Source organism: Miniopterus natalensis, chromosome 3, assembly GCF_054644295.1.
Source record: "Miniopterus natalensis isolate mMinNat1 chromosome 3, mMinNat1.hap1, whole genome shotgun sequence".
Lineage (NCBI taxonomy): Eukaryota > Metazoa > Chordata > Mammalia > Chiroptera > Miniopteridae > Miniopterus > Miniopterus natalensis.
This window is the reverse complement of record NC_142083.1, coordinates 3,889,986-3,902,688: the sequence shown is the minus strand read 5'-3', so window position 1 is coordinate 3,902,688 and position 12,703 is coordinate 3,889,986. Positions and strand designations below refer to the sequence as shown.

At 45.2% G+C, this 12,703-nt stretch overlaps 1 protein-coding gene across 1 annotated transcript in view; it reads left to right on the top strand.

Moving 5' to 3' along the window:
* PARP8 (poly(ADP-ribose) polymerase family member 8) overlaps nucleotides 1–12,703 on the top strand; it is a 127,363-nt gene that overhangs the window by 71,783 nt on the left and 42,877 nt on the right. Inside the window, exons 3-7 of the mRNA XM_087815267.1 lie at nucleotides 194–231; nucleotides 7,380–7,469; nucleotides 8,052–8,122; nucleotides 10,373–10,450; nucleotides 11,522–11,616. Coding sequence (XP_087671393.1) covers nucleotides 194–231; nucleotides 7,380–7,469; nucleotides 8,052–8,122; nucleotides 10,373–10,450; nucleotides 11,522–11,616 — 372 coding nt within the window. The remainder of the gene's footprint in view (nucleotides 1–193; nucleotides 232–7,379; nucleotides 7,470–8,051; nucleotides 8,123–10,372; nucleotides 10,451–11,521; nucleotides 11,617–12,703) is intronic.

The following is a 12,703-nucleotide window of genomic DNA, read 5'->3' as shown; positions in this document are numbered from 1 at the left end:
CTCCCATCGCAAACCTTAAAAACCTGCCCGTTTCCGAAGTCGGATCTGAAAGGGGGCTGCCGATGTGTTTCGTTCGTAGGTCGTCGTCTGTGTACTTGCGTCTGTGTCGGGGCTCGGGGCTGCCTTTTATTTTGTAAACGCGTTTCTTCCACAGCAACAACGTGACCTTCTCTCTCTGTTTTGGTTTTAACAGTGTGTCCTATTCCGTACATGTATCTGAAGATTACCCAGGTATGTTTCCTTCTTTTTATTTTTATCGCAAATGTTTATGTCATGATTCCCTCTCGTATTTTTCCTTCCGGAGACGTAAAGTGCATGTGGCTGTATTTAGGGGAAGCGCTGGCAGGGACGACTTGAAGATACGGAAGAATTGTGATGGCCTGCGAGGCGCTTGTCTCACCTGGGATGCGGTTCGGAGTCCAAATAGCTGCCTCGCGAGAAGACTTGACTTGGGCCCTATGGTTATTAGCTTCCGCCTCAGCGTTTACCTCATTGCAATTAAAGACTCTTCAAGCTGGTTTAGGTGTTGGTCTTGGAACATCGGTTGGCTTTTCACAGTGTAAAGTAATAGTTAAAAACAGCTAAAATAATAGTAATAGCTAAAAAAAAAAAGAACCTTTCTTCATCTCAGTGTATATTTGAACAACTCACACAACAGTCCTGTGAGCTTGTGCCCATAATTCCCCCATTTCCCAGATGGATGGTTCCCCTGCTAGTAAGAGAAAGAACTGGGATTTGAACCCCGTAACCCAGGGCCTGTGGATGCCCCGTGCCGGCCGTCTCCCATGGACACAGCTGTCCTCACTGTCCTGAAATACAGGGCCAGGTCCACACACGCTCGTCCATAGAGTACAGATCCCTGCAGGATCCCTGCAGACCCATTTTTCTGAAAAGCAAACAAGCATCTTTCCTCTGCGTCAGCCGTATACTCGGGGCTCCTATAATCTCAACAGAGCCCGAGGTGTGTGAGCTGACATTTAAGTCGTGATAACTTGAAGATGTCAACAAGATGTTTCTCTTTAGCATTTTTCTCACAGATGATGTCCATGCTTTTATCTCGAGCAGCAGCAGAGGCATTGCTGACTTGGCGTAGATCGCACGGCTCGATTTGGCGTACCTGTGGGAAGGGTGCGACGCAGGCCTCTGTGATGCCAAGACTAGCCCGTTTTACCTGCTTGTATTTCACACACACAGGGTGTAGCAGCAGTAGGTTTACAGCTGTTCGTATGGAAAATAATATAATAAATGACACAGGAATAAACTCTGTTTTGCGTACTGATAACTGTCAACCTCCTTTTGTATCTGTTTTACTCCAGGATTTTTACTGAGTGAAATCCGATGGTTACTAAAGTAACTGTTGTGACCTGTCAGGGTCATAAATTGGAAGCAGAATTCCAATTTCTATTCAAAAATCTAGACATTTTATTCTCATAATTTGTGTGATTGGGGATCATATTTTTTGGTATAAAATGACTAGAATGATATAAGTAACTCTGATTATATATACTTTGAGTATTTTTGAAAAAGAATTAGTTTATAATGTGGTACGAGGACATTGTAAAACTTACTCCTTTACATTTAAGCTGAGTGTTTCCCTGCGGCAGTTTGCATTACGCATGTTGAATTTTAATATTCTTCTGTAAGATCAAATGTCACCTTTTGAAATGATTTTGTAAATCAGACTCCCTTCTGAGAACAGGAGACAGTTTGTAACCTTTTTGGGGTATGATCTCCATGTTTTAAGCATAGTATTTTACCTATTGTGCGATTTTACAAAGGGGCATTATTATGTATTATTAAAGATAAACCGATTTTTTAATAGCAGTATACAAAGTATTCTTGGCAGATTGTATTGGAAGAACCAAGACAAGATACATTTATAAGGAAAATGTTTCCTGTAGATGGGCTTGCAGTCAGCCCTCACTTACTATGATATAGAGGGTTTTTGATGTTGAATGTTTGCTAAGCATCTTAGGGGGAAAAAGCCCCACAGTTTGTTGTAAATAACCAGAATTATTGTGCTTCTTAACTGAGCAGGTCCTAGAGGTGTTAGCCCTTCGCGGCACAGGGCTTTAATTCAAGGGCTAGAAATAATGCCACAAACCAAAGCCCAGCTTGAAGACAGGGAAGTGTTGGTTGGCACAGGAAATACGCTAAAAGGCGCCTTCAATCCGTCAGACGAACCGAATGTGTAGCTCCCTCTTGTGGCCGAGAGGTATCCCTCTCTCTCGCCCCACGGGAGCCCCCCTCGGAGGGACAGCATTGGAAAAACTGAAATTTTAAAATAAAGCCTTGGTTTTCATCTGTGCCTTTTAGAAACGGAATTCCTTTCTTGGAGCAGTTTATAGTGAATTTCCAATACCATTTTGCTTCTAAAAAGAAAAGGAGCATAAACAAAGCCCACGAAGGGAGAGATCGTGTGTTCCGGGTAGGATTTTGACTTGGCTGACGCAGCCGGCACTCTGGACGTCAGGTATTGTCACGTACGGAACTGAATTGGTTCCAAGTGCCGGCCTCTGTAGAGACAGAGCAGGGGCTGTCGTGACACTTTGCGCTTGAAGAAAGGGGCCGAGCGAAGTCCAGTCGTGCCTGCCGAGGACGCGCTGTCCGGTGGTGAGGCCAGGCCTCCGGCTCAGCTCTGATGCCCCCACCTCCGGAGAGCGAGTCGTGGCGTCTCTGTGCTGCTTTGTTTAACGCGAGTGCCAGTCTGGCAGTATTTCCCCAGTTGTTAAGTTTTAATCTGCATTTATTTGCACGAAGAGTGCCGTTAATCTGCTTGATTTCTCGGACCGACAATAGTATTTAAAATGTGTGCGTCTGCGCGTCCTTTCCGGCGTTCTCCCTCCTGCTCTGGCGAGCCGTCCAGGATGAGTGTCAGTGGCGGACGCGAGTGCTGGCAGCTCTGTTCCTTTTCCCCGAATCGGTGCGCAGGCCCGCGGCGGCCTGGTTGCAGAGGACGGGGCATTGCCTTCCTCGCTTACCAAGCGGCTTCTGCTGAGCAGGAGTCTTACGTTTCTGTCCAGTTCTTGTGCGGCATCTGTTGAGGTATCACCTGCGCTTTCTCCTTTGAGCAGCCAGCTGCGTGAGCGGGTCCCTTCGTGCGGGGCTGTAGGAATGACGCGCATCGTGTCCTTTACGCTGTTGTTGGAGACTTCGAGTTGCTCAAGGAGTTACCCTTGTTTCGGCATCTGCTGGAGCTTCTGAGCCTGGCGTCTTGTGAAGGGTGTTTCTAGGGCAGTTGTCTTATTTTTCGGCCGTGATTATGGGTCTGTCCTGTTTTTCTGTGTCTTAGTCATTTTTTACCGTGAGTTCTTTTTGAAACTCACTGTGTCGGTGAAATGTCCAGATTTTTTAGCGAGAAGTTTTGTTTGTTTTTTAGCACTCAGTCTATAGTCTAAAAGTCTTCCGTAGCTCCGCAGTTATTTCTCGCTTCTCGTTTCTGTTGTTTTATATTTATTCTTGTCTTTTTTCCCCTTTGACTTAATTCCTCCTGCTAATCCCCCTCTTTCCTGGATTATATGGTTCAAGGATTATTAGTTTATCATCTAAATTTGAAAATATGGAATTTTCTTTGCCCTGTGGAAAAGTGTCAGCAGAATCCTCCAAATTCTGGGCTGTGCCACCCTGTGTGTTTTTTTAGAAACTCATTTGTCATTTTATAATTTTAATCTATTAAGTAACCTGTGCCGTGTATTGAAACTCCTTTCAGAGTTTGTTTTTGTGAAAATGAAAATTCAGAGGGTCTTTATTGAGTTTTAGAAATACATAATAACAGGTACATGAATGAAATACTAAGGGATACGCTGATTGTTCAAAATAAGGTAGAGAAAGAGAGCAGCCTTCTGGTTTACCGTGCTTCTGCGCCGAGCTCACGCTGCAGGCAGCATTTTATTGTTTAAGGGAAGCGTCAGGCGTAGGTCATTGGCTTTGCCCTAGCGAAGCAGCAGAACCTTCCTCCGCCGCCCCTTTAGTCAGGAGGCTTAGGGATTCTCTCATCCCTTCTGTATGCTCTACAAGGTATCACGATCATCGAGTGACAATTTTTTGTTATTAAAAAAATAAAGCATTGCCCGGCCGGGCGTGGCTCAGCAGTTGAGCATTGGCCTAGGAGCCAGGAGATAGCGGTTTGATTCCCGGTCAGGGCACAGGCCCGGGTTGCCGGCTCGATCCTCAGTCGGGGGTGTGCAGGAGGCAGCCGATCAATGACCCTCTCATCATTGATGTTTCTCTCTCTCTCTTTTCTTCTCCGTTCCTCTCTCTGAAATCAATAAAGATATATCAAAAAATTATAATAATAAAAAATAATAAAACACATTGATTTTTGGATGCAGTCAGTTTCACCACGTACTAACTGTGGTATTAATACTTTAGCCACTTAACTAATTTGAGCACGGTAATCTCTCTGAGCCTTGCTTTCCTCGGCTTTACAAGAGGGATGGTCATTGGTTGGCTTGGGGTCTGACCTGAATGTTACAAAGAACATTCAGGGGAGATATTCCTATTACATCATAACAACAGCGTAATTGCTATTTATATTATTTCTCTTAGTTACATAGGGACGAATAATGGAATGACTTGGCCTAAATTACGTTGCATTTGAGACAGAATAAAAGCAATAGTCTAAGAGATGCTTTTCCATAGCTCCCAGTGGTCTGCATACATCCCGGTCACGCTTGCACGGCCTGGGAGGGAGGGGAGAGAATATTCCTGCTCCGTACAGCCTTCGCCAAAGGCTCCTCAACATCAGCGACACACACGCTCAAGAACCTAGCAGTCCTCAGAAGTTTTAAGAAAACCAGTTGGCAGCTCTGGAGTCACGAGGGAGAATCCAGCGAGGGACGTGTGGGAAGACATCCTGTTCTGTTCCTGACTCAGCCTGTCACCCTGAACACGCTCCGTACCGTTTGTTTCCACGTCTAAACAACATGACGTTATAACAGACGTCAGAGTGGTTTGAGGCAGCCTTAGAAACCATTATTTAAACCACAACTGCAGGAGAAGGCACCGAACCCATTCCTGCAGCTGCGACGATTCTCGCCCATTTACAGCGAGGCCGCCAGCGGCTCAGGTTAACAGGATGGACCTCTGGTTGGGGGCAGGGTCTACATGCGAGGGGCTTTGCCTGCCCCCTGCACAGGGTCTACATGCGACGGGCTTTGCCTGCCCCCTGCACAGGGTCTACATGCGAGGGGCTTTGCCTGCCCCCTGCACAGGGTCTACATGCGAGGGGCTTTGCCTGCCCCCTGCACAGGGTCTGGATGCAATGGGCTTTGCCTCCCCCCCTGCACAGGGTCTGGATGCGACGGGCTTTGCCTGCCCCCCTGCACATCTGCTTCTGACATGGGTGCGCCTCTGTGATCTGGCCTGTTGATTATATCGGAAAGGCGCTTTAATAGATACTGTCATGAAACCAGAAAACATGTTGGTTTTTCTCAAACCAAACCAGAAACAGAAATTTAAACTGTTCTAATGCCTTAATATCAATCAAACACAGACCGGTAGACAGTCCCTTAGAAAACAGTATGTTTGACACACAGTCCCGTCTTTCACATGCCCAACATGTATGCACCAGACTGTTGTCTTGAATCAAACTGGACGGCTTTCCAGTGACAACACCGTGTAAGCCATTTCATCCTGTAAAGCCCCGTTTTCTGAAACAAAATGTCCTAATTTACTTGCCCTCTTGATGCTTTGGTCAAACCCCGTCGTTCCATGACACCGAGACGCTGCAGGGCACTGTGTCCATTTCTCAGATTGTTCTTTGTCCCCTCTGGTCGGCGCTCAGCCGTCACTTCTGCTGCCTTAATGCTCCCTTCTAATTCTCTTTTCTCCTAAGTTTGCTTCAAGGAATCCATTGTGCACAGAAAAAAAAACTAAGTTGATTAGGAAGCAAATAATTTTGAATGAGGGTGTAAGAAATGTAAAAACAGGCTTTAATAGAGGGGTTTTGACTCCTTACCTGGGAGCACAAGGTTCGGACAGAAGAGCCTCCGGATAAGCCGTCAACTAAAGGTGGGACCATTAAAACGCATCCGTGTCAAATCTCTCAACCTGCGGGCCCGCTTGTTAAACACACAACTCTCACACCCTCCCCGATGCCGCTTGAAAATGAAACAAGGCAAAGTTTGTAATTAAAACAAATCAAAGTAATGAGGCGGACCTGTTTGCTCTAGTCGAACCCACACGCATCTCCTCTCTCCCCCGGCTAAGCATTCGAGCCGTGCGTCTTCCGAGTCTCGTGTGGCGGGCCTGCGCGGACCTGTCACTGTCCCCGCTCACTACTCGGGGTCTAAACACAGCACAGGTGTTGCTTTGGAAACAGCGGTGACTTAGCTGCCCATCGATGAGAAACCGTGTCCACGCTGTACTGACCGGATGCTGTGAAAACGTGGCTCGAGGTCTGGGGCTGTGTGTGTACTCCCCCGACCACTCGCTCCCCAGCAGAAATGAGCACAGGCCTCCGCTGTGTGTAAGGGATGCTTTGTGCTTTTATTTTCATGTTTCCATTTCTGCATTTTACGCATCATCCAGTGCATTGTGGGGCCGTTATTAATGAATTGGTACCGTGTTGGTTAAACAGCTGGAACCGTCCATGAGCGAAGTAGAGTAAATAGCCCGTGTTCTGTTACGTTACCATACACCTAGAGGTCAGTATTTACCAGGGGAAAGTCCTAAATTTGTCAAAACACTTTTTTCCCCGGAGGAAACAAACAAAAATGTCTAAGAAACAAAGCATGTATGGAGTAATTCAATGTCCTATGTGTTTGACTTGTATAGTATGATTTGGGTAAAGTTAATTTGTGGAAGGAAAATAATTGTGAGGCTTTGAATCAATTTAGAAAGTGTATGGTTGTCTAACCTCTATGCTGCACACCGGGAACCAATACAAAATAATATGAAAGTAAACTGTGATTGAAAAATAGAAATTTAGAAAATTAAAAAAACATACATTAGAGTTATATGGGGGATATGATTTACAACAAAAGCTTCAGCTCAGATTCCTTAACAACCTGATGTGGAGATTTTGGGGGGCACCTGGTGTCCAGTCGAACTTTCTCCCTCTATCCTGAACCCTGAACTGTAGAGACTGACACTGGGAAGGACCCAGTTGCATCTGAATGATTCATTACCACATATGGGATATTTTAGATGCATGTGGATAGTGTCTATCCCAAAGTCTGTATTTCTCTAGGAGATGCAAACGTCTCTAAAGAGACCATTTACAATTAGTTCACACACAAGTTTGCAATTCACGTCATTATTTTTGACACTTTACTAGAACAGCGGTGTTAAAAGTAAGTTGGATATAACTTCATATTTTTATAAAGGATGTACTTTTTCACGTTACTGTGCCTTTAATTGTCTGTATTTCTTTGCAGATAATACATATGTGTCAAGTTCAGAAAATGATGAAGATGTATTAGTTACTACAGAGCCAATTCCAGTAATTTTTCATCGAATAGCCACAGGTAGTAGGAATACACTCTTTTTTTTTGTTTCTAGGTTAACTTTTTTTTTTTTAATTGTAGATAGCTTTGTGTTTTGGTTTCCTTTATTTAGCCCATATAATAGATATTAATCTTTAGCTTCTAGAAATCTGGTTCTCCCTACACATTTTCTATCTCAAGTGCATTTGTTTGTTTTTCGGCAGTTTTTTAAGTGCATAAAATTATATTACTTTTAAAAAGTCTTGTTTAAATGTATTATGTTGATATTTGCTCTTGTGAAAATGTTTTCATGTATAGTGATACTGCTGGAAAAACTGAATATTTAAAATGCATACTCAAGGCATTGTAGATCCCAGAATTATATAATGAGAGCTGAAAGAATCTGTGTAGTGGCATTTTAGTTTGACCGTATTTTCGTGAGCAATGAAACATCAGAATAGCTTGTGTATTGTGTAACTCCCCAACATAATATAATTTCAAAATATTCCTTAATTTACTTGCAAAGGAAAGAATCACCTAAGCGGTATTTTTGTACTGAAACTTCTGAATGTGTGTTAATAGTATGCTGACAACTAAAATGATTTCTTAATTTATAAATTTCAGAATTAAGAAAAACAAATGACGTTAACTGTTGCTTATCCATAAAATCCAAATTACAGAAGGAAAATGGGGAGGTATGTAAACCATATTTTATATTTCTCTGAAACAGTACAGATATGTTTCAAGTTTGCTGAGTATTTGTAGTTGGCATCATCGTTGTTGTTTAGGTTAAGATTGCATATAGTGAATGAAGCTGAAACCTTGTGTCTTAGGGACTCGCTGTGGGGCAAGGGTAGGGCCTGAAATTAACTCTGAGAAGGAAGCTGCCTTTAAGGTAGTAGAATGCCTGGCTAACGTCTAAATACGTGCATACGAAAGCTACCCTATTCTCTTTATTTTCATCAAATAAAGTGGTTGACTGAGGAGCACTTATGTACCTTATCCGTGTAACCGCTCTGGGTGGCCGAGGTGCCGTTGTGATTAGCTAGTTACTAACAATAGAAGGAGCAAGGGGGGGGACAGACAGTGCAGGCCTGTCGTTTGGGCAGCTTCACCGGGAAGCTGCAACCTTGCGCTCCCCGGGGAACCACCAGCCCATTCCCTGCAGATCACCGGGGGAGGGGGTCCAGCAAAGGGAAGATAGGCACTGCCCAGTAAAGTTGGGGTGACACAGGGGAGATACTTATTTATCAGACACACCTGGGAACAAATCATTGGCCAGAATGAGCATGGCCACTGCAAGCGCATGAAAATTTGGGATTTGGGGCATAAACCCTAAACAAAGGAGCTCGCTCTTGGCTTCCTTGCATTAGCCAAGTGCGCCCCACATAAAATGGACTGGTGCACTGCAGTGGGGAAACACAAGCTAAGCCAGCCTGATGCTGGACTATTCCCGGCTCCAACACAGAAAGGAAATTCTGGACACTGGCTCTAATTTTAGCTACACTTCTTCCATGGCGGGACAAGGGGAAATGGGACTTTGGAAAGTCAGGGATTTAATTCCAAGCAAATAAATATCACTCTTCTCCGGTGCGAGTCTTGTAAAGATCTTTTCCATGGGATATCGCAAGAATTCCACTCCCACTAGCAACCGGGGGAGTGAGGACCTCTACCCTCCGTCAACAGCTGTGCATAGTTTTGATGGGACCCTTAAAATTTCATTTGTGAAAGATGATCTCTTTAGGAAAAGTAGCACAGAGCATGGGTACAGCCTTATTATTACTGGCCAGTGTTAAATCACCAACAGTAAAAACTGCAAACTCATCTGCTTTCCTTACCTTTGGAAAATTTACTTGAAGCTGTAAGTAAATACTGGGACATTAAACAAACAATGTGAGTGCAATGGAGCCATCGGTTCTTGGCTTTAAAACTATGCACCCAATACAGCTCTTTTACTGCCGTAGGGCTCATCCCATCTTACTTGATCCACGCCAAGAGCCACTGCTCTAGCACTGCTGTTGCTCGTACCGAAAACTTAGCATTTTATAAAACCCAGGTCCCCTTTCCCAGGATTTCGTTTTCCCTAAGAGTTTGAAATGTGGCCTAGAGGTTGAGGGATGATTCTGAGACGTTGGGTTAATAGACTCTAGTGTCTAAAGCAGGCTCCCTTTCTCCTGATTATTTTAACAGGGCTGGGGGTAGGGGTTGTAACTAATGGTAACCGCTGGTTGATTCAGGTGACTTTTCATTGTACTTGAGACACATGAGAGATGTGCTTCGGTTGATTAGAAATTCAAGCCTCACATCCAAGCGTATTTAATTAAATTTCCTTTTGAATCTGAAATCGAAAGCAGTTTCTGCATTCTGCAAGTTTTTTTATAATGTGGTTCTTGTTTATTTTCATAATTTGATTTTTTTATTACCGGAATCAAAGTGTTTTCTTTCATGCCATTGTGCAGAGTTGGCAGCGGAAGTGAGAACTGTCTGCAATAAACAGTGCTGAGGAACTTTTTAATAAAAAATTGAACCAGCATACCTGAAAGCAACACACAATAATATTGAATGTATGCTGTAATTGAAAAAGAAAATTAAAAAAAAAAATTGAATCAGTATGAGCTTCTCAGATGTTTTATCAGAATAAATTCAAAATTGTAATTGCTTATATATAGTTATTTTATATATATGTATATACACCCCAAATATTAAATTGTACAACTCAGGATAAGCAAAGTGGAACTTTTAAGAAATATGTGCACAGAGCCAAATGAGGTCACCAGGCCACCTCTTCCTACCTGTGGAGTTTGGGGCTCGTTCTGCACCAAGAATGTGTCCACGTAAAATCCTGGGGCTGTGAGGAGACCCACCGATTATGGCCACTTGCTACTTTCTTTCCGGGGGAGGCAAAATCGACCATTGAAATTGTCTTCTTGCTCTGTTATTTTAAGGAGTCAAGACAAAGCAGTACAGTGGAAGAGGACTCTGAAGGGGACAACGACTCTGAAGAATTCTATTATGGAGGACAGGTAGGCGGGGCCGCGGGCCGCTCCCCAGCGCAGTCCCTCGCAGGTCCCGGTGGAAGTCCCTGCTTGACCCGGGAGACCCACGTGGTCTCGGTATAATTTACCGGTTTCTCCTGCTCTACCCCTTTCCAGAAGTTCAGGCGCCTTTTGAGGTTCTTCGACAGTTATCGTCCATTGGCATGGACGTCGCCCTACCTCGTCGCAGCGATTTTGCACACGGCGTCTCACTGTGCTTTTGACCTTTATGTTAAACGTACTGGGCTCAGTCAGGATTTTGAAATGACGACAGTTCTGACAGAGGAGTGGATTGGTAGTTTTAAGTGCAAGAGGATTGACCTTGTGAAAATCCATGGGCCCTAATATTGAGCTTCCCCCCACTTGCATCGTTGCCTTCCCGCTCCTCTTACACCAACGTAAAGTGTTGGCTGAAGAATTGTTAGGAAGAAAGGTCATAGTTTATGGACATGGGAACGGCAGAGCCGTGTGGGCATCTGTGTAAAAGAATTCAGGATGTTCCAGGACGATGCTAGCGTTTGAGCCGAGCCGTCCGCGTTGGGGGTACGGCCCTGCGAGCGCCTTGTCCCGCTTCTGTGACTGCTCGCTCTCTAGGCTCCGTGCCTCGGGCGCATTAGTGGGAGGACCGAGCATGTGGAGGCGGGAGGCGGGAGGCGGATGCAGCCCTTCCCGCGGCGGGCGCTGGTCCCGGGGACCCTGACTGCCGTCACCCTGGCGCCGTGCACAGCAGTTCCCGGGTCCGACGCTTGTGTACGCGGCTAATTCTCGCAGGGGAGAAGGGAAGGCTTTTCTTCCATCTAGAGGGTTTTCCGGTTGCCTGCCACGCACTTATTTCAACCCTTTTCACATTTACGTTTTCTTCACACCAAAGTAGTCTGGTTTGACTTCTGATGCCAGACGTAAGCACTTTGGTGAACATACAGCGGCATTATCTGTGCTTTTTAAGTGAAGGCGGCAGAGAAAGCGCCCATCTCCGGACCTGTCCAAGGGATGGCTTGAGGGTCGAGTCGGTTGACTCTCTCCCTCGCCTGCGTCACCCCAGAACTGCCCCTCCCGCAGGTGAACTACGACGGGGAGCTGCACAAGCACCCGCAGCTCGAAGCCGACCTGTCGGCCGTCCGAGAGATCTACGGGCCACATGCCGTTTCTCTCAGGTAAACAAGCACCGGCGGTGAGTAAAAATTAAAATGACCGGGTGAGTCATGGGGACTTGCTGTTGGAGCGATTTAAGTGGAAATTTTCTTGGGCTTCATTACATTTAAAAATATTTGGGAGATCCTAGTGTGTGTCTTGTTCAGAATGGCATCTTCATGGCTGTGTGGGGTTTTTTTGTGGGCTTTTTTGGTAGATAGTTCAAGGTTGCATTGACTGTATTAAAAAATTAGTAATTTAGGAGAGTGAATTTGATAAAACATCAGTCTTAAGTAGTGTCATAATCAATTCTGGTAATAGATTGGGCCAGCTGGCTCCATGCTGTTATCATAACACATTCGTGTGAGCGATAAAAGTAAATAGTGCATAACCGCTGGTAACGAAGTCACACTAGGATATGTTATCTAGGCCCTCAAAACAGAAAGGGGAAAAAGACATAAAATTGCACCGTGTTTATCTGAATGGCATGTGTTTGTTTCTCCAGTAACTTAATATATTATTTGGTGGTACATTTCTAGACCATTTTTACTAGTTTTAATTATTCAGAAGAGCCCACCCTCCTGAGTTACCTTTCTTTCCTCTCCTTAATTTAAGAAAACCCCTTCGCTACCACCGTGGTGGTTTCCTCCCACAAGCCAGATCTGGCTATTTCAGGTTCCCGGTCTTTGCCTGAAGGGTCGCCTGCAGTGCCCATGGGCTCCAGGCCCTCGCCCAGCCTGACCTCAGCCCCAGCCTTTCCCACCCAAACCAGACTGTCCCTGTCGTGCACCTGTGCTCTGTTCCACGTGATGTGGGCATTAGCACGAGCAGTTTTCTTACCAAGGAGTGCTTCCCTCTCCAACCCCCTGCGGTGTTTATTCAAGCCCAGTCCAAAGGTCAGCCTTGCTTTGAGCCCTCTGTGGTTCCCCAGTACAGCTTAGTTATCCTGCGCCCTGGACGCCCATCACATCTGGCTCTCACCCCATTCGTTGTCCTTCTCACATCTTGTCGTTTATTGGTTTACTTCCTCCCCTCTCCACCCTGAAGTCTGCGGGTGCTGGGGGCGCACCCTTCTGTGTTGTTTGCTTTATTTTGGTTTGGTTTTCAGTC